The sequence below is a fragment of the Austrofundulus limnaeus genome, unplaced genomic scaffold (genome assembly GCF_001266775.1).
Source record: "Austrofundulus limnaeus strain Quisiro unplaced genomic scaffold, Austrofundulus_limnaeus-1.0 Scaffold193, whole genome shotgun sequence".
In the NCBI taxonomy this organism is placed as follows: domain Eukaryota; kingdom Metazoa; phylum Chordata; class Actinopteri; order Cyprinodontiformes; family Rivulidae; genus Austrofundulus; species Austrofundulus limnaeus.
In genome coordinates this window covers 198,331-219,845 of record NW_013952595.1, presented here as the reverse complement: position 1 = coordinate 219,845, position 21,515 = coordinate 198,331, and the positions used below count along the sequence as shown (strand labels likewise).

Below are 21,515 nucleotides of genomic sequence, written 5' to 3'. Positions count from 1 at the left end.
TTACGAGTACAAAATACATAAGACTAATATTTGTTTCCGTAGAGAAGGAGCTGTCTTGATTTCATCTTTATTTCTCTGGAGTTAATGTGGGCAATGAGGTACAATTTTATTGTTTTGTTTTATGCTTATTTATGTAAATTTTGTATTGTCGGAGCTAACTTGAATTTGTATTTCTTTTCTTAGTTCTGACGGCGTTATTTGGGCATGTAAAAGACATGTGGTACAAAATAAATGTCTGTTGAAACCCAGGAACGATGTTGAGTCTTGTTTTTAAAACTAGAGGAGTAACACATACTGTATATGAAGTGTTGCATGAACTATTAAGATTTTAGTTGGCTTGAAAAGGTTTTTTTTTATTATTTGGCTATTTATAAAAGGCAAGTTGATCTAAATTTGATTTGGAGTGAAATTAATTATGCGAGTGTGATATTATACTGATGTGGCTATAATTCTTCACTTCATCTTTGTCGCCAGCGTCCTGTTTCCAAAATGAACGCACACAATGTGCAGAGCTGGCGTGAGAGGCCGAGCATTTTCAAATTTGGGTTTTATAAAAAAAAAAGTGGCATAAGCAAGTCTCTGGCCCAGTTTTGTGCATGAGCAAACCTTGTGGGTTTGTTGTGGGCGGAGTCAGAGCAGCAGGAATGAGGTCATCAATCACAGGGGGTGGGATATGCAAACAATCGTGCAGCTGCTGGGCTGTGATTAGTGGAACCATGTTCTGCTGGATGCTGATTGGCTGTCACAGTATGACATACAATCTTCTAKCTCCTCTTGTATTTCTGCTGCACCTTGTCCTGCTGTCAACACGATGTAATTTCTTCTGTGTAACCTCAAGATTTTACTGCAGATCTGTTCATATTATAGTTTTGTGTACAGATTGAAATGAGTGGTTGTGATATTTCCAACCACAAGAGGGCAGAAAAGCCTAACTGCTGTAATTTGAACTTTCTAGAATAAAACTCTAAAAGCAAAATGATTTTAAAACTATTTCTTCATTTATTGATCAGGAACAACAAACATTCAGACTGATGAGTAAAGTGCCAAGAAAATAATACAAACTAAAAACACAACATAGAAAAACTAGATTTTACAGAAAAATACAAAATAAGTAGAAGTTCTGAAATATTATTGCTTTGAATAGTTTTCTTTGATCAGTAGTTTAATCTGAAAAGTCCTGAGTGAGAGCAGGCTGTGCACGTTTCCTCAGTAACCCAGAAGCATTCCAAAAGCTGCTCAGAAACCAAAGTTCTGAAGGCACGGGTCAGAAGCCGAGTCCAGTTTCTTTATTTTAGGTTAAAAACTAAATAATWAAAAAAACGGTTGTAAAAATGTAAACGTTGTGCAAGTTTGAAGGTGAGTTTGTGTCAGAGATGAACAGATCTCAGGAAAAACTAAAAAGATAAAACAAAGACGTGTTTGAGGGGGTCTGTTAGTGAGACAGGGTCTGCAGGAGGCGTCACGTTTTCTGCTTCCTCTTACTGTTCATTTCAAAATAAGGCTCCTCCTTGCTGCCGTTCATCTGGGAGGGCTTTTTGGCGACTGTGGTCTTGATGTCGGCGCTGCTTTTTGCGGCCGGGACTCGACTGCGTTCAGGTTGTAGGGATGACTTTGTGTTGTTTGGGGGCAGTGCAGCTACCTGTTTGCGGCCCACCCTCTGTGCTGCTGWTTTCTGATAGTTTGAGGGGTCCGAGCTGCCCCCAGGGGCTGCAGTGGTCCTGTTTGGTACCGGTACCTTGCTTTTAGCTGTGGTCTCTTTGCCCTTGGTGGTGGTGGGTTTTCCTGGTGCTGGGGAGACTGTTCGTGAGGAGKGGGTGGGGGTCCGGGACTGTGAGGCCGTTGTGGCAGCTGCTCTCGGAGTCCTCACTCGCCTGATCGCTTCGAGGCGGAGCCGYGAGGCTGGAGAGCCGGGGCGCCGCTGGGCCAGGCGAGAGCGCTGGTTGGCGCTCGTGGGGGGCCGGGCATCTTTGGAGGCGGGTAAGGGTGTCGGGGCGGGGGAGGCGCAGCGGCTGGAGGGTTTGGGGCATTTGGAAGACGGCTCAGGGCAGACGGGGCTCCTGGGGTGGGAGGCGGCGCCGTGAGGTCGGACCTTCAGCTTAGAGGAGGAGCAGCTCGAGTTAACGGGAGCAGCTGATGGGGTTACAGCTCTGCGCTGTCCCCCTGAGCTGGGGGGAGGTCTGCAGGAGGTCCCCACAGGAGAGGAGGGCATAGAGGCGGAGCCTTTGGTGCCGATGGGCAGGGGGAGCTGGGTGGGCTTCCTGGGCGAGGAGGGTGGCGTCACGAGGTTCTTTCTTGTTGCTGAAACCAAACCTTTCTGCGGCAGGGTGGGCGAAGGGGTGCAGGAGCGACATGTTAGACCTGCAGCGGGCGCAGGCGCTTGGCACACCGAGCCTGAGGAAGAGGAGGAAGACGAGCTGGAGGAGGAAGCAGAGGAGACGAGGTCGTCGACGGCAGCGAGGGGGTCCATGTCAGGGGGAGGGGGTGGAGCAGCGTTGCCATGCTGACCACCCAGACCCGGCGGACCCTTCTGGAAGGCCAGAATCTTCTGCTCCAGAGTGGTGAACTGCAGCACCCGCAGCGGGTCGTATTTAGACAGGAAGCCTTGCAGCGTGTCCCAGCCGCCGCCCACACGCACCATCACGTGTTTCCCATGAAGCATCTGAAGAGAAACATTATTTATCACCCTGAGGTCAAACAACGATGACATCATTCAAACACACTCCCAGAATAACACAGATTAACTTGTCTGTTGCGGCGAGTCGTGGCGTTCTGAATAGTAGAGTGATCATGATGTAATCACTGTTGGGTAATGAGCTTAACGTGCCACATAGGCTCCGCCCCCACTCAGGCTCTGCCAGGACACAGAGCCTGACTACAACCTGTGTGTCAGAGGGACACTCACCCTGATGAAGATGGTCTTATCTCCCAGTCTGTAGCGGCCCTCAGACAGGTACTCGATGGAGACTCTGTTGGAGCAGTTGCAGACGGGCTCGTCCATGTTCAGCTCCTACAAAATAAAAACCCAAGCCACATGAACAACCACTCATCTGAGRATACACCACGATTTGCAAACTTCATACACTATCAGCTTTTTATTTTAGCAGATTATCGTTTTTGCAAACTTAAATTAGCGGACCGTTATCTTCTGCTAAATGAGTTTACACTAATTTGAAGTCGACTTAAATGTTAAGTCCACTAAAAAAAAAAACACACACACACACACACAAGTGTAAAAACGTTTTTTGATCCCATTTATCCCAAATTTAAACAAACTATCCCTTCTTACAAGCAGTGCTGGATGTGTCAGTGTGTTARYATGTAGCATCTTTAGCTGCTAAACTTCAAACTAAGAGTGTCAAAAAGAAATAAAGATTTAAACAAACATAAAACCACCGATGTCAGTCTGTACTGAAGAGGATCCTGCTCCTYTAGTTGTTAGCACACAGTTCAAAAGCCTGCCTCTCTGATGGTATAGGGGTGCATTAATAATTCAGTCACCCTGATTGCACAAGAACTTCAGAAGATGTGAGCTAAAACCACCATCAGCAGATGAGTTCAGATATGTTCAGTACTAACAGAATCGTGATGATGCTCATTTCATCCCAACTACTTTCCACTTCAGTGACAGTGGTTATTTTTAGCGGTGCTGTCTCCTCTGGGAAGAAAACAATCAAGCAGACAGTGTTAGTGCACGTTCTGATCCATTGAACCGGGCTAAATAAATAAACCCATCAAACAGGAACCACAACCCCCATCAGGGATGTTTCACAACCCAGTTCAGTCACAGGCTGCTCAAACTAAAGAAAGAAATCTGTGCACATATGTACGAGTCACGTGTGGTGGCGAGTCATGGCGCTGCCGGCGGAGCGTCACATGATCAACTTGGTGCGTCACGTAGCCTGTGGGGCGCCGACCGAGCGGCCGGAGCCCAATTCTGCTTCAAATGGGTCGCACATGTACTGCCTGTGTGATCAGCTGCTCGCCTCCCAAGCGTGCAGAGGAACACGAGAACGCAGCTGCCGCACGTTTAGAGACGTGACGCGACTCGTTCTTGTCATTTCGCCTCCAGGTGGAAACGTTTCCCGTCGTGTTTCGTTTAACGTGATGAACCCACCTCGGGCTGGTAGAGGGCGCCGTGCTGGCAGCACACGCTGAAGGTTTTCACAGCTGGAGGAGGCTCCTCCGCCAGCAGCAGCGTCTCCTCCAGCTCGATCTCCTCCTCCAGCTTCACCAGGACAGGAGGCTCCACGCCGTACCTGAAACGAGAGTCAAACAGCCAGGTGAGCTGATGAACACTCAAACACAGCCGGGTTTGGGTCCGGGGTCAGAAACTTACTTTGAGATGATGCGGCCGATCTCCAGCAGACAGAGACAAACCTGCCGAGGCTCCTTGTGCAGAACTAAAGACAGAAAACAGATCAATAATTAAAGTCCATCAGCTGATTGTCAGGTTAGAGATCTAATCTATGAGAAAATATATTTAAAAAAATACAATTATGATACATCTTATCTTATATTTTAATGATACAGGAGGAGTTTGGTCTGTTTAAAGTCATTAACTAATTTCTATGTTTCCATCAAAACAAAACAAAAATTCAGCCGTTAAAGACTGAACTTTGCTCTGAATGTTGGAATAAATCAGCTTCTGTTTCTCCATCAGAGCTGGACTCTCAGCCTGCAGTGGTATTTTAATGAGTTACTGTTTCCTTACAGACTCAGCAGCTCATGTTTACTCAAAATGTATCAGAATGAGGTGGTCAGTATGTTGGAGGTCCAAAAAAAGTTTTTTCAGAAACTCAGAGGTCATTTTGACAGTAAATAAAGGATTTTACCGAGGCCCTCCGACTCAAACAGGTAGGTTTCCTCCACCCCGATGTGTCGACACCAGGCCAGGAAGTTGGCCGTGTTGTCGCGAGCGAAGAAGGAACCCGGAGAGGCGTCCCACTTACACGCAACTTTCCTGGTTGGAAAAAGCTGCAACGAGAGAAAACAAACACTGGTTGTGTCAAATACACCAAGGACTGTTTCAAACTCAAATAGAATAAAGAGACCATGTTTTTAGAGACTGCTCTGACCTGCGGAGCCGTTTCCCTCTGACTCACCTTGCTGAGAGCAGACGGGCAGATCTGCGCGACTTTGTCCTGCAGGACTCCGATGAGTCGGCAGAGCTTCACACCGTTATTCAGCTCCTCCATGAAGAACTCAGCTTTCACCTCATCTCCTGCAGAAATAAATCACTGAATCAGGTGTGGAGCAGAGAAACAAGAACATGCAGGACAGGACCGRAGTTTGACACCTGTGATGTATCGAGTTTCTGACACATTGTTTTCTTTCACGAGCTTTTGTTAATTTTAACATAAAGAAGAAACTCAAAAAAGGGCGTCTTAACGTTTTTATTAAAAAAGGTGCCAAATAAAAAAAAAACATCTCCCAGTAAAAACTCCACGCTAATGTTTCCTTCCTGTGGAGGTGCTTAGAAAACACAAGGACTCCACAGTCTGTCTCTGAGGCTCCCACGACCCCTGCGTCGTAAATCACAGCTTGAGGAAACTCCATAAAAGACAACAAGTTAAACCCTGCTGAGAACAAAGTCTACAACCATCAGAGTAAAGTGACAAAGACGGATCTACAAAAGTCTACTTCCACACAACCAGAATCCAGCCCGAGGCTGAAACTTGACCCTCGTCACTTTGCTCAGCAGAATCCAAACCTTTCAAAACTGAACGGTTTAAAAAGGCTCAGAACCTGAAAAGCAGATGATCATGAGTTCAGAACGTGATGAGTGTTGTGTACGTGCCCTCATTCCTCCTGAGAATAACTGAAAAAAAAAACTCCGCAGCAGACAATAGAGTCAGTTTCTGGTCAGCTTCAGTTTCCTTGCTGCTCCATTGTATAACAAGAGACAATGAGGTCTGGATAACAGCAGAGATGGATGAAATGAGGGGTTTTGTTCCACTCTTTTCTCTCTGTTCTCCTGGGAGCTGATTGGAAATGACTGCATCCAAATCCAATTACACAGACACTGTGTGTCAATAGTGTGGCAGTGTTTTCCTCGCCTGGAGGGACAAATCTGTGCACACTGGTTTTAACGAATCATATCTACCAGCTCCACCCGTGTCAAACTGTTTTACCTGCATAAGTCAGCCAGCCTCCACTAGAAACGGTCTTCTCTGGAGCTACAAGTAAATACTGACTCAACGTACCCAACATGCCGCTGAGCCAGATGGCCAGGTCCTCCTGCATGGGCACCAGCGTGGCCTCGTGGCGCACCGCGAGCCATTGGTCGTACTCGAAGACGTTGGCGAGGCCGGGGCCGTGCCGCTGCCCCAACGGGCTACGAGGGCCCCTGGGACTCAGCAGAGGGGAGTCAAACTTCTCACCGAACCAAACCTGAGGTGGAGAGGGAAGGTTTCAACAGAAACTGTCAGATACAACCAAACAAGAAAAAACAAGTCAGAGTCCTATTTTTAAAACTGAAATATTGCAAGAAATAAAAACACACTGGCTAGTGCTTTTGTGTGTATTCCTCCATATGTAACTAATCTACATCCTGTTCTTCATGACACTGTCCTGTATGTTTTAGATATTCCCCTGCTTCAATACACCTGATTCAGATCAATTACCAAGTTTACAAATTAAGTTTAGCAGAAGCCTGTCAATCACTCGGTCAGTCAGGTGTGTGGAATCATCAAAAACAGGGTTGAAGACCTTGGTTCTGAATGATTGGACCACTGGAGATGGGCACCAGCTTCCATCAGAGTAAGGAAGGAACAGACAAAATAATAGGACAGATACCAGCGTGTTGAACCAGCCATCAGTCTAAGACTATTCAAAACCACAGGACATCGTTGCAGCATTCACACGTACTATAGATACTATTTATTATTTATATGTGACCCATCACATCGGAACGAGGATTAAGTCCAAAAGTGGTAAATGGAGAAATAGGCAAATAGTATTTTGACTAAAATGTTAACAAAAATTGCATTTTGTCAAAATATAATGAATAATTGCCTTATCAATGTACCATTTGAATGAACTGTTTGAAATATAATCATAAAACTAAATTTTGAAGCATTTTGAGCAGTAGCATCAAAAAACCTGATTGAGGAAAATTGCCTTAAAATTTTGAGATTTTTCCTGTGAGCTAGCAATGTTCTGGTTTATTTCCAACTGGGAAATCTCAATATTCAAATATAATATGAGGTTTCCTCTTTATACGGACATCAAAAATTCCTCATTAAAATGACATAAAATTAGGATTCAGACCAAATATTTAGGTATTATTGTAACCAACAAGACCGATTACAATATATGGATTTAATTATATCAGAATGATCCAGGTATCAAAATGTAGCTTTTAAAGCCAAGAATCTGAAAATGTAATTAGGTAATTTTGACCAAATTTGACTTAATCCTCATTTTGATATGATGGGTCACAAATATTCTCCTCAACACCCACAGCTGGAACCATCTAGGTTTATTGCAATTAATACCAAAAATCATTGATTATCGTATACCAGTCAAATGATTGGCTGATAAACATGTTTAGCTTTGGTATGACACATTTTCCTTCATGTGTGTGTAAAACAATCCTTGAGGTGATGTAACATAAGAGTGTACGTCTCAGTCTGTACAAAACCTGTAAAAACATTGTACTTCTAAAAGCCAGGCAAGATGTGAGAAATTTAACAGCCTGATCTCAAACGCAGCTCTATTAGTTTCAGAAAAAAAGTCCATTTAAAGCTCTTAATGATAAAACTGATCTGATCACACCACTGAAATGTTTGGAGTTGAACACGTTTCCCTGCAGCCAGAGGGGAAACTTCATTCCTGGCTGCAAATGTTCATTACATCTCCAGATTTTACATAACTCACTTCTGGACCCACCATGTCTTTCTGTCCACTTTGTGGACATCTGCTTAAGACACTCTAATCATCTGGTCGATCACACATCATTGAGCAATAATGGGACAGAGCATCATCTGTGGTCAGAAGGCTTATTGAGCCTAAAACCAGGCCAGGAATTCGAGTTTGCTCGGCCAACAAACTGGAAACCTTGTTGTGAGAAAAGAAAGGAGAGAAAAAAAGACCAATTTCCACAGAAATGTCCTGAGGATGATCTGAGCTGCCTCTGCAGAACTGTTCCAGAGATAGTTGGACAGTTTGAGTCTCGTGAGACAAAAGCCTCAGCGTCCACGCCTGAGCAGAACCTGAATGTTTATGGAACAATTTAGTCAGTTAGAAATGTTCAGCTTTAACCAGTTTGTTATAAAGCTGAAAGGTTCATGTTGTTCAACAAATCTAATGAAGGTAAAACTAACAAAAACACTGAATTATACCCCTGCAGTCCACTGGGTGGAGAGATTATCCATATTTATCAAAATTGAGAAAAATTTCTTAAAGATCGTCTTAAAACAAATCAGACCTCCTAAACCTCCTAAAATAAATGTAAAGTCTGATGACCATACCTTTCTGTAACCACGTCTCAGTGTTTAAATTTAGAGATTGTTTGGAGAAAGCCTTAAAGTTGGTCTGAACACAAAGATTAAAAAAACATACCAAAAACAAACTTTGGTGTGACCTTTGAATTCAAAAAGTGCAGTTCTGGTGGGAACACAAGGACCAGCTTTCTAATAAATAAGTAGGACAAAGAGGCGAAACACCTGATGTTTCTGTGATCCTGCTGATCTGAACGTTCAGAAATGAGAACAAGTGTTTGTGTCTCAACATCCAGCTTGTAAGATAAGATGGCAGCACAGAGAAATGACGGGATTTTATTCAAAAGGACTGAACAATGAGGGAACAACCTGTTAATCCTGTCCCTGCTACCCCACCTCGGTCCTTACAGCACAGGAATGTGGTCTGATAATCCAGCAAAGAAATGCAAAAATACTGCAATGTAGCATTACAGCCTTTAACAACCAATCACCTCAGATTTAGAAGCTCTTAACATGAGCCTCTTAATCTGATGAATAAACTGAACTGAGTGAGGTGCAAAAGAAAAGTGGGATGTATAAAAATCTCATTTTTTCACCGACCATCCCAGATTACGTCAGACATCTCAGTTTAACTTCTCATGACCTTTGACTGACCTTTAAGTCTCAAGGATCGTAACTAACCCAGGATGTTTAATTTAGCCGAGCTGAACTAAAACCAACTACTCTTTACAAAAGGCTAAGAGTTATTGCGACAGCCTGACATTTCTAAAGCCTGTAGGGGTTTCTTTACACAAATCCTTATTTCTAGTCACGAGGAGCTCCTGAAGCTGTGAAGTCCGAGAGATGGGATGATACAAGCTGTGTTGAGTCCATCAAGAAATGGAAGTGGAAGGAATGTGGGATGTGTAGAAATCTACCAACACCAGGCCGTCCTCACAAACCGAGTGAGCAAGAAGAATAGTTAAAAGGGATCCATGATTAGTTGTAACATTAGACTTTGTGATAAACATATTTTAACTGTAAAATAAAGACTAAATACTGTAATAAGTTTTAAAATATATTACACGGACAGGGCCATTTTATTTACTCACAAAGCATTCTGGGTAAATGATGACGTGGATAGGTCCTCGGTGTGAGCGAGCTATATCCACCCTGAAGTGGATATAGCTGATCTTGGACAATATCTGATGATTGGCTCTTTTAAATGAAACCAGAGATCGTTGACAGAGAGAAGGCAGAAATGACTCAGCCTGTTACTGAAAATATGGATGGAGGACAACAGAGCTGCTTCATATAAGAAGAACCTCAGCTTAGCCTGTTAGCCTTTTGCGCTAGTGCGCAAAGGCTATAAGTTAACTCACTTGGAAAACTCTAGTCAAATATTAAATATGACAACAGTTGAATATTTGATAGGGTTGCCTGGTGGGTTTACCTGAGACAAAGTGATCATTTCAGACATGTGGGGTGTACAGGGATCACTGTAGACTGATACTGAGATACACATGAAGGGTTCAGTCATTCAAGACCGATCTAACCAAGAGACAACCAATGGATTGTATACCAAGCATTACAGAACATGGTTTCACAATCTGGACATCTCAACGTCTTGATGACCAGCAAGAGCCACTCTACAGGTCCTCTGTCCCACATGGGCTGCTGGAACACCASAGCAGGAGGCGGCTGGAGCAGTGAGTCAGTTCTGCACAAACATGAGTGACCGATCCTAGTGCTGGGTGGTATACCGGTTCGTACCGAATACCATTTTTTATTTTTATGATATGAATTTTCTGAATACCGACATACTGGTTAAAATCAGGGGAATGCGCTAGTGCCTGAACAYGTGCAGAACGTTTCGTCGCGGCCGCCAGTCAACCATTTCCCGGGGGACACTTTTCTTTGCAGCACCGCTATGTGTGTTAGCATGCTAATGTTATTGTTGAGCAGTTTGTTGAAGCGGCGGGTGGCGATTCCACTGCTTATATTGACTGACATTAAAAAACATCCCGTTTTCGCTGTCGGTGAATGTAGTAAACACCTCTTCAGTGACGTGCACAGTTAGATTAAACACACGACTTTAATATGGAGATGTGGAGATGCATGGAGACTTTAGCGTGCTTCTATTGTGAAAAACCAGGGGCGGGGGAGTTTTGTAGTGGAATTGAGTTGACTGGTGTGCAAGGTGAGTCATGCTGTTAATCTTTATTAAATAACATAAAACAGTAGAAACGATAATCTTTTATCCCTCCTCTTTCACAACCGGACCAAAATGCGTGACTACTGTCTCCAACCAGGAGGAGAAGAAAAGACGTTTAGAGGAGGGAAACAGAGATACAGACAGAGGTATAGTAAAAGAAAAAAATTAATAAGCTGTTTTTGTACATTTTATTATCGCTGACCTGTGATGAAAAGAAAAATACTGTGATATACTGTGAAACCGGTGTAAATGTTGAAAATACCGTGATATAAAATTTTGGTCATACCGCCCAGCACTAATCAATCCTGTCAATGTTAGACATCCTGGTATTACTCCTCCTGGGTGAAATCCAGGAAAGCCTGATATCTCAGAGCTGCAGCAGTGACGGCCTACATCTGATTGTTTACAGGCCTGTTCACACAGGAAGAGTTTGAGAAAAAATAATAATTTCAGCCTTGACACAGAAAACAGTTGTACAATCTCAGATATTAATTTATCCAAAATACTAATTCATTTAAATTTAGCAAACTTTCCATTTTTAAAAATCATTAAAAAAGACAACAGCTACACTTTCTCTTATTTGAGTTTGTAAAAGTATTAAAATTCAGTTATTCGGGACTTTCAGGATAACACGTGTCTTGGCTGAGATTTAAGCTAATATCATATCCAACATCAGGTTTTTCAGTTCTTGTATTTACAGTTGTAGTACAGACGAGCACATTTGCTCCTTAAACATCCATGAGTGCGTATCTCTTCAGCATGGTTGAGCAGACCAGTCAGGGTGTGACCCGACATCCAATCCGAGCACTCCACAACAACGCCGAGCTCTGGAAACAACTGTAGCGGAGTATGAGGATATTAAACGGGTTTAAAAAAATCCCTAAATAAATGCCAAGACATGTGTGGAGTTATGTCTTTGTGTTTACCCCTCTGCTCTACAGATGATTCCATACCAGCTGTTAGTTTTAACCACAAACACTCCAAGTAACCCGATCAGTGGGATTCATTTGGCACGTTTAAAGCTGCAGCATCCAAATGTAGACTGAGGGGTTTCCTGCCACATGTTCTGTGAACAGAACCAAGATGCGTATTTTACATAACCACAGTCCAAGAAGAGAGAGGACGAGCCAGAACTTTGAGCCAGACGAGGGGAAAAAAAGCATCTGAAGGAGGTGTTGCTGTGTGACAAATTTGTAATACGATACGTTTGTTTTGAGTTTTGGGATGACTTCCACATCGTTGCTGGGAGGGGAAAGGGGGAAGAAGAAGAAGAAAAAATAAAAGAACATTCCACCCACTCCTCCCAAAACAAAATGTGAAATCCTCAGGGTCCGGGCCATGGCACGTCAGATACACATGATAACAAGATGACGTGTCGTAACACAGGTGGGCTCTGCAGTTGTTCCGCAGACAGACGGTTATAGTTTTTATTTTGATTTGAATAACTGAAGTAAATCAGGGAGCGGTCGACACGCTGCCAGACATTTTACTACAGCATTCTTAACTAAAAAACCCCACCAAATTTTGATGGATGTTTTGAATAATTTGATGTGTGTTTCTGTAGAAAGATTTTATTTGGCCCACTATCAAATCAACTACAGCTCAGAGTTTCCTGCTTTTCTTTCTAAAACCTTTACATCTTTATTACTTTTCCATTACACAGCTAGTCTAACAGAATTATGCAATGCACCAGAAGCGCTACAGCTAGCTGCTACTGCTACTCTTATTCTTGCAAATTACGTAAATAACGGTTTAATGTTTTATTTGTAATTTAATAAGTTTCCAAGAATAAAATAATTAAGATTAAAGTCATTTAAAGAAATGTCATCAATCTGCTTCAATCTTGGGGGCATTTTGACTAGTCATTAGCCCATCAGTTGTCACATGTTTTAGTATTTGGATCACTTTTCTCTGAATCGACGAGTCATTTTATGACAGCAGTGGTCCATCTGATTGTCTTATAAAATCACTGTCTTCTTGTTTGTATCTGCAATATCAGTTTGCACCATATTAACAAACTGCAATCATAATAAATTTCATACATTGTGAAGCTCCACCCCATATTTACCAAACAAAGTAGGAATGTGTTTGTCGCCTTTAACCTGTCCTCGTTAGTAAAGCTGAACTCACCTGGATGCCAGCCTGAACAGCCATGACTCTGTTCCCAGAAGGTTTACTTCTCCATCCTGTGAAGAGATGAGAACAGATTCTGTCAGTTATGTTCCAAAACAGACTTAGGGAGTTATCCTGGACATTTAAGATCATTCCTCAACAACACTTTGACCAAGAAAAAAGAGAAATCTTTGCAAATTTTCAAGACTGGATCAAAGAAAGTAAATGAGTGGGATGATCATTTCAAAACAAACTCTTTAAAATTAACAGTCTGTCAGGGTGGGTTGCACAATGTTTACTGGTTTTTAAACAGGCCTGCATGTTGAGTCATTTACTCATTGCTTCCAGTTTCTGACAGGTTAATGTTTCACTGGAGTCAAACAAAGCAAGTTAATATTTATGAAGCACTTTTTAATCCCAACATAAAAATGACTTACTGTACCGCACACAGTACATCAAGAGCTGCTATAGTAACATTTAAATTCACACCAAACTGTCATTGTTTCAAATTTAAATTTTATATATATATATATGTGCATCATGTTCGATAAAAAAATTACCCCCCCCCCTCAAAAAAGAGCATCATTCACAACCCCAAAAAAACACAATTTGCAATAAGCAAATTCAACAGAATCAGGTTTTGTTGCCAACAATGAGTAATTTGTTTACTCGAACACTGATGTTGGACAGCTTTGGCAAATGACGATGAGGACAATGTGTTGGTAAAATAATCCCATGATGCAAACAGAGCATGAGAATAAAAAGGTATCAGACTAACTTTTAACCTTCGACCTGGAAAGTCTGTCTCTCCTGAAAAAGAAACTGCGACTAAAAGGTTTGAGGACCAGGATGGACTGAAATAATGACCTCCACAAAATCATTGTTCAGAGTGCACAACTTCATGAATTTGTTTTGTAAAAGCCCCTGAAAACTTCTTGGAAACAAAATATCCTCTACAGTTTTTTTTTTCACATAAGATCATAAAGAAATGAGCTGTACCAAAATGTGGTACAGAATTACCCGCAAACAAACATTCAAGGACGTAGAAAGTGTTAGAAGCATAAAAAAATAAAAACGTATTGACAGTTATTCTGGCTTTTTTTTTTTATATAAATTGGTTCAGACCCAATACAAACACTGTGCACTTACATCTCAAAACATGTTCAGATTTTGGGAGCAGGAACAAACTTTTCAGTTTCTGGTTCAACTCAAAAACACTAAAAATAAATAAAGGCCTTTTTATATACTGTACATGTTAACTTTTCTGTAACATTTGACCAAAAAAAAAAAAAAAAAAAAAAAAAAAAAAAAAAAAAAAAAAAAACGAATTCTAGACTGGAACTTTTAATCTTAAGCTTTCTGCTGTTCGTTTGAAAATTGTTCTGTCATCATATTCCAAGTTTTAGCACATTATTCTTTAAAATTTATCAAAAATAACTGAACGATTAACAAACACATTTTCCWCTCAGGTCCACATTGGTGGTTTCAGTGCAAACATTAATCTGTTCCAAAAAGCCTAATTAAAAGTTTAAAGTCCACATTTACAGTTTGACTAATTAAATCTACATGACAAGTTTAGAAATAGTGTAAAAATACAAAGGTAAATAAGATAAAAAGCAAACATTTAAATGAGAATCAGAAAAAGTACATCAGTTGAGTTTTTGAGTCAACTTTCTGAGAAGGAAGTGAGGGAGTTGCTGTACTTTTCCCACAGAAGATGACAGGATTCCCCCGAGCCTCATCTGTCCCTGAGGGGGTGTGTTTGACAAAGAGAGGCGGCGAGAAGGGAAAAAAGCAATTATGAGCACAAAGATCCCAAGAACACTGCTGATTTGGTCAACACAGCTGAGGCAATAGTCCGACACCACCAACCCCCTACTCAATCCATTTCTCACCCGGGTCTCGCTCACACATTTCATCTTAAAATATGAGCTTATGGGTTTGAGTACCATCTCTGTACTGTGTTTACAAGTTCTCCAACTGAAGATGAGACTTGTTTTTATAAAAGGAAAAAAATACTGATTTTAAACACAATATCAAGTGCTCCATCAATATACAGTATTCTACACCAGAACAGCTGCCAGAGGAGACAAGTGGAGGACAGCATGAGACAGAGGGTGATAACATAAGACAACTTACCTTAAACAAATTATTAAAAAGCTACAAGAAAACACTGATGATCGTCCTCATCCAGAGTCAAAGCTTCACTGTGTTCAGTCAGAGCGATTCCTGCCTCTGTGGCTCCACGAGTGAGCGGGAAGGGAAGGCAGCGAGAGAACGAGGGGAGGGAGGGAGGATGGATGATGGGAGGAGGTACGATGGGAGAACCCTGACTAATGAAGTGGCTACGCTTCACTAAGCTCTGACCATCCCTTTGCCTCCCCCCAACAATCCTATCACACTGGGACCCTCTCACAAAGAGGCCATTGTTTTCTTTRCCACACACACACACACACACACAAAACCAGGAACTCCTCAATCAGGATGCAATGAAATGGAATGAGAATGGATAGAGGTGGAGATTTACCCCTGCTTCCTTTTCATCTCTATAAACAGACCAGACCCCACCAGTCCACAGAACAACCCCCAAACATCCAAACCAGTACCAAGTGTGTCCAATCCTGGTCCTCGATGGCCACTATCTTGCATGTTTGATATTTCTTTACTCCGACACACCTGGTTGGATCGAACGGGTGATTTAACAGCCTCTACAGGACTTGGGGGTCATTTAATCTCCAATTCTGGTGTGTTGAACCAGTGGTACCAGCAAAACATGCAGGATAGCTCAAGAACCAGAAATGGACACACCTGGTCTACTTCAAATAGCCTGATGTTGAGCTGGAGGCTGAAGATTGATGACTAAGAGTTAAATTGTGTGTACACGTAATTGGTTCAGGTGTTTGTTGGTCAATCATTTTTGCTTAAGTGACCAGAGTTTCTTTGTTCAAACAAGGCAAAGACTTCAGCATCATTTTATTTTCCACATTTAAACACAAGAATGACCACTTTATAGTCAAGTGCTTCGACCTTTAGAGGAACAATCCAGAAAGGATCTACTATCTTCCAGCTTATAAGCATTCATGTAGGGTCAGACTGACCACAGGACAAAGAGTGGATCTGTAGCTCTCAGCTCCAGTTGTGTCTTTTGGAACATAAGAGCACAGCTCCCCAAGACACCCACATAAAGTCAAAATGTCAAGCAGAGGATGTTGACAGCTGAAGCCAAGAAAGAGGCAGCAAAAGACAAAAAGTGGTTTTCTTTCTGTGAGCCACATAAAAGGGCAGGGATTGACATGCTACCACGCACATTCTCCAACGGTCATTTGGAGGAAAAACATCTGACAAAGCTGTTCTTATGTTGAGCTCCGCTCCTCTTTTTAAGCATGTCAAGGATTTCCCATGACCCATCAACCACAGTTCCTTCTTTGTAGGGGTTAACGCTCAAATGAGACAAACCAGATAACTAGTGCGGGTTAAACTAAGGGTGGACTCCGATTAACAACCTCAGACAATCATTCAAATGGGGTTAATCAGAAAACTTTAGATTTAGATAAAAACCACAGGCCGACACCAGAATGTGTTTAAGTGGCTGAAAAAAATCTTCCTTTTCAAACATCAAAAGAGGACTTCCACAGGACTGTATATTAGGGCCACTATTATTCAGTCTCTTTATAAATGACCTTCCTGCTGTTTGCAATGGTGTAAATTGTCAGCTTTATGCACCTGCTAAGACACCAGAGCAGGCAGCTGATATTCTGTCTGACTGTATGGAGGAAGTGAAACGTTGGCTGTTCAATAATGAGTTGGTAATTAATTTAAGTAAAACTGTGTCAATGTGCTTTTCCATTAGAAAACAGCATGTGCAACAAAATTTTAAAGTTTATTTATGGGATGTGAAAGAATAAAAAATGTAACGGAGGTTAAATATCTTGGCCTGTTTTTAGACCCACATTTAAAATTTGAGAATTACATAAATTTTCTCTAAAAAATAAAAATAAAAATCAATTGCTTTAAATTAATAAGACCCTATATTCCTGTTCAGTCTGCTCTTCGGTACATGCATGCCATGATATTTTCTCATATCTCTTATTGTATGATAACATGGGCTCAGGCCACTACAACAGCTATTAAACAATTGTCTCATTGTATAATCAAACAGTAAAAGTAATGGACAAAAAACTGATAAGATCTCATCACTGTTTAATCTTGGAGAAGCATAATTTAATGACTTTTGAAAGTTTTTGTAACTTATGTTTTCTTAAATTAATATTTAAATGTCTTAATGAGTTAGCTTCTGATTCATTAAGTTCATTTATACAAAGGCAAAACAGCTACAGGGTCACTAGAGGATCATTACAACAGAACTCTATAACTCCCCTATGTAGACCCTCGTTTGGTCAGACTACCTTTTCATAAAAAAAGCACAACATTATGGAACTTATTGCCTCTGCAAATAAAAGCTACGTTTGAAATTTAAAAATTTCGTCCACATGACTAAATCTTGGCTAAAGAAAAACTAAAGATGTGATCATTTTTAGTATTTAGATTTAATGAGAACAGTCTGTGTAGGACTGTATGTGTTGGTGTGTTGTAGTGACAATTTTTAGCGTGTTGGCTAATGTGAGACGACGGAGAGGTACCTGGGGTTGTGTATGGTTAATTTTAGAGGTTCTAACGTTATTTGAACTGTTTGTCTCAGAATTTTAAATTGTGCATTTTAATGTTTTGTACAATTTTTTTTGATAATTTTTATTGCTTGAATTTGTAAGTTGTATTGGTTGATTTTATGAATTTGTTGGCAGACATGCTTATGTATTTTTAGTGTATATGATGCATAAACTGTATGTATTTTATCTGTGTAGAAATGCCTAACCAGGGACTGGGGTTGCAAATTAGCTACAGCTATATACTCTTTGTGCAATGCATCAGTTACAGACTTGATCTGTTCTGTTTGTTTGCATTGTCCCTGTTAAAAAAAGATAAAGAATTCCGTCCATCTGTAGAGTGTCAGTCTCAACATCCCTCTGTTTACACTTCAGCATTTGCTCTCTTCATAATAAAGTCTGTTTTTGTAGACCCCCTTCTTCTGGCTTAAGCCAGCTAATTATTTTACCTCTGCTAATCCAAGGGTTCAGTGGATCAGTGTTGGGTTGGTTTAAAAATTCTGTATTGGTCAGTTAAATTCTTCACCCTAATGGTGAGAAAACCACATACATATGACTGTTACACTATAAGTAACAGAGCTAACTCTAGTGTCACCATCAGAACCATTGTTTTCTTTGTAAACAAAAAATGGGTTTTGCTGTTAACAGCCCTGCCATAAAACAGACTGCATCAAAAAAGCAGGATTTGTTTTAACACTCAAGGCATAGAACAAACAAAACAAGCTAYAATTAGTTACCAATGTTGCAAGAACATTGTTTTATAATTAGAAGCTAGAAAACCACATTTCAAGAGAATAGTCCATTCAACTACAAGCCCTTTTCTTTACAAAGTTTTATCATGTTGTAGGAGAGTGTATTGGTAAGAATTTGGTGATGACGCATATCACAACACAGGGTTCACAATATGATTTATCCCTTGTTAACATMTTTGAATTAATTAAAATGTTTCTGCACCGCTATATAGTGGTAAACCCCTCTATCAAAATAGAATGGACCGATCTGAAAGCTGGAGGGGTGTGAAGCTCCTCATTTGGGTTAAAGAGACAGCCTTAAAATGAGTTGATCCGAGATGACTCAGAAAACGGTGTAAAGGGGGCTTGTGGAGTTACAATAAGGAAGGATTCAGACCAAAGCATTGCAGTTTATATAGACCAACTGAATGATTTAAATGTGAAAGAGAAGGGTTTAAGAGCATCGTATACCTTTATTTTTTTATAAAGCTATATGATGCGCTTTATTTACATCTACTTTAAATATTTATAGTGCGTTTGATTTTGATACAGTATCAGGAAATTAAATCTCAATATTTTAGTGTACCGGTATTATTTTCTTACACTTCTATCAACTACCAATAAAATTGCTTTCTTTCTGCAACTCATCTTGGTTTTTTTTTTTTCTATATGCTATGGCTTACCTTCATGCACTAATGTGTCAATTTCAGATCATCCACACATTTCAAACCAAATAAAAATAAACTGAATAAATAGTTCAGTCAGGTGTTTCACTAATAAACTACATTTTCTAATCTGAATGTCTTTACTTGCGCCTCTTCAAATGTCCATCAAATTTTGTTGAAATAAGCTGCAGTGCAGGGTTTCAATATATTAAACATTTACACATCTGAAACTCAATAGGCCAAATTTCTCCAAGAATGAGTCCATTTTCTTTGCAGTGCTTAACACACAAACTACTTCTTATCAAAAAGGTGCAGAATAAATTAAAGGACCCTTCTTTGTCTGGTTACAAATGAGCAGCACAATAGACCGTGTCTATCAAAAGAAAGGGACAGAGTCTGAACTTCCCTTTAGCATGACCTAAACATAGATGTCTGTATGTTTTAATGAGGAAGGGGACGGGACATCTGTCTTTGTGTTCCCCACACAGGTCGTCCAGCTCTCTGGTCGCAGCCAATAATCATTTAAGAGGATCAGTGCTATTCCAGACAGCAGAGCGCACACGTCTCCACGACAGTCCGTCACCAAAACACACAGCACGTGGCACACGCATGTCGCCTGCAGCGCTCTGCCGGTGCATGTGAGCACTCGTGCATTAACGCCGGGTAAGAAAAAAAATGGTTATGTAATGAGTTAAAAGGGGAAGAATCAGGCGGTGATGTCATTTTGATTTTCTACTATATGGCAATGAGAGTAAAAATAGAAAATGGCTAGAAAAGATTAAACTGAAAGCTTCCACGTAATGCTCTGGAGTATTTTCATACATTAACTCCCTCATTAAATATTTACTTAATCAGAGGGATGCAGATGGTGTGTTCTGGGGTTCCCCTCCTCCACCTTACTTGTGTAATTTGTTCCTGTGAGCATCGGACAATCAGTATAATAAATGGTGTCTTTGGACCACAACTCTTTAAAAACCATGAGTTAGTTTGACTTTTGTCTTCACATTGGTGGCAATTTGAAGCCATTGAAGAAATCACTCAAATCCTTCAGATTGAGTTTTTCAGCTTAATGGGGACTTTATTAAAACGAGAGCAAGTGATCGGTTTGTACATAAATGTAGGATAATTGGTCAAGCAAGTTAAACAGTCTACTTATCTGAACTAATAAAACCTATTTAAAACATCCAAATCCAGGGTTGGTCCATGGCATAGGCAGTAGAGGCTAATGCTAAGGGTGCCGAGTTGATTTAGTCTATAGAATAATCCCTGGTTACTAGGGCTGCGCGGCATATGCGGTAGACTAAAGAAACAGTATGAAATTGGTCTACGGTAGAAATTTACCCTCTACCGTCCTATCATTACGTCATCGCACCTTTGTCAACAGGGCTGCGAGTGCAGAGGCAACTGAGCAGGAGGAGATCAAAACAAAACAAAGAAATTATAGCGTTTTAAAAAGGCGTAAAGAGAATAAATCCTCAAAATTTCCCCCTCCCGCTGTAGAAATGTTATGTCGGGATCATTTCCTCCCTCCCTCCACGTCACGCAGAGCAAAGCTTTAATAACAGTTTTTTCACACCCAAGTTGTTGTAGAAAAAATACTTGTTTATGTATTGTTACCCACCACAGAGATAACAAAAAAATAAATAAAAATAAAAATAAAAAAAACGTGGACGTTCTTTCAGTCATAAATCCACCTTGCTAATGTAAAGTTGGCTTCTGCTCTGATGATGAAGATGAGCGCGCGGCAGAGCAGCAGCTCATTAGTTCAGCAGGCAGAAGCTCATTGTTTGGCAGGCTGATATTAAAGCAAAAATGCTGGGTTTGAATAAGATTAGTTTCCTGCAAAAAAAAAAGCTCTACAAATTACATTCTTTACTTTTTATGATAGTTTTCTACCATGATATATACAGTTACCGTGAAGGGATTCAATTTATACCGTGATGACTTTGTCATCCCGCCCAGCTCAGGTTTATGAYGGTAACTTGTTCTGCTTTGTTACTACATGATATATACATATAACTGTTATCTGGTGCAGAGGGTATTTCACGAGAAAAGTATCACATGATTCAGTCAAGACTAACTGAAGWGCTCGGTGTGGAAATACTAATAAAAGGATGAAATTTTCAGTTATGATCTCAGATAAACGTTAAGTTAAAATCTGGTTTTCAGTATTCACCTTCATAAAATGCTCATTTTCTTTTCTTTTATTAATCCAAAGAATTTAGTAAAATGCTCTTCAAACGGTTGGAAAATGCAGAATTGTGTGTAGATCTTTTATCCCTGGACCCCCCTAGAACTGCTTCAGTCCACAGCTGCTGGTTAACATGAACAGGTGTTCCTCAGGTGTGACCTAAAGAGCACAAGCAGCCAACAAGTGTTGGACGTGTTTTGGATGTTCAAAACGTAGCTTAAATACCTTTTATTAATTTTAAACTGCATCCTCTTTTGTTTATTTGATTTAAACTTATTTTCCTTCATGGACCTCCATCACACATTTTTCTAGTGGGGAAATGACATCAATAGAAATATGAGGAGCTGGATATTAATTTGTGCAATAAGACAAAACAGTCTTGTTGTTTTCAACAGTTTTCACCTTAAAGAAATAAGTTACACAACTGATGTTACAATACAAAGAGTTGGATGTTGTCTTGATACGTTAATTTTTATATATTGAGAAATATGTTAAAAAATAAATAAATGTTTATTAT

The 21,515-nt window shown here is 40.6% G+C and overlaps 1 protein-coding gene across 2 annotated transcripts in view; it reads right to left on the bottom strand.

Moving 5' to 3' along the window:
- Positions 1 to 976: 976 nt before the first annotated feature.
- The window catches only part of gas2l3 (growth arrest-specific 2 like 3), a 26,334-nt gene continuing 5,795 nt past the window's right edge, over positions 977 to 21,515 (bottom strand). Inside the window, exons 2-9 of one of the 2 annotated variants that reach the window (XM_014018430.1) lie at positions 12,766 to 12,821; positions 6,204 to 6,390; positions 5,103 to 5,221; positions 4,833 to 4,974; positions 4,337 to 4,400; positions 4,115 to 4,256; positions 2,903 to 3,007; positions 977 to 2,659 (exon numbers count right to left, since the gene is read on the bottom strand). In XM_014018430.1, the coding sequence (XP_013873884.1) occupies positions 1,460 to 2,659; positions 2,903 to 3,007; positions 4,115 to 4,256; positions 4,337 to 4,400; positions 4,833 to 4,974; positions 5,103 to 5,221; positions 6,204 to 6,390; positions 12,766 to 12,789 (1,983 nt within the window). In that variant the 5' untranslated portion in view covers positions 12,790 to 12,821 and the 3' untranslated portion in view covers positions 977 to 1,459. Of the gene's footprint in view, positions 2,660 to 2,902; positions 3,008 to 4,114; positions 4,257 to 4,336; positions 4,401 to 4,832; positions 4,975 to 5,102; positions 5,222 to 6,203; positions 6,391 to 12,765; positions 12,822 to 21,515 lie in introns of those variants that run through there. The other variant, XM_014018431.1, reaches the window with a different exon arrangement.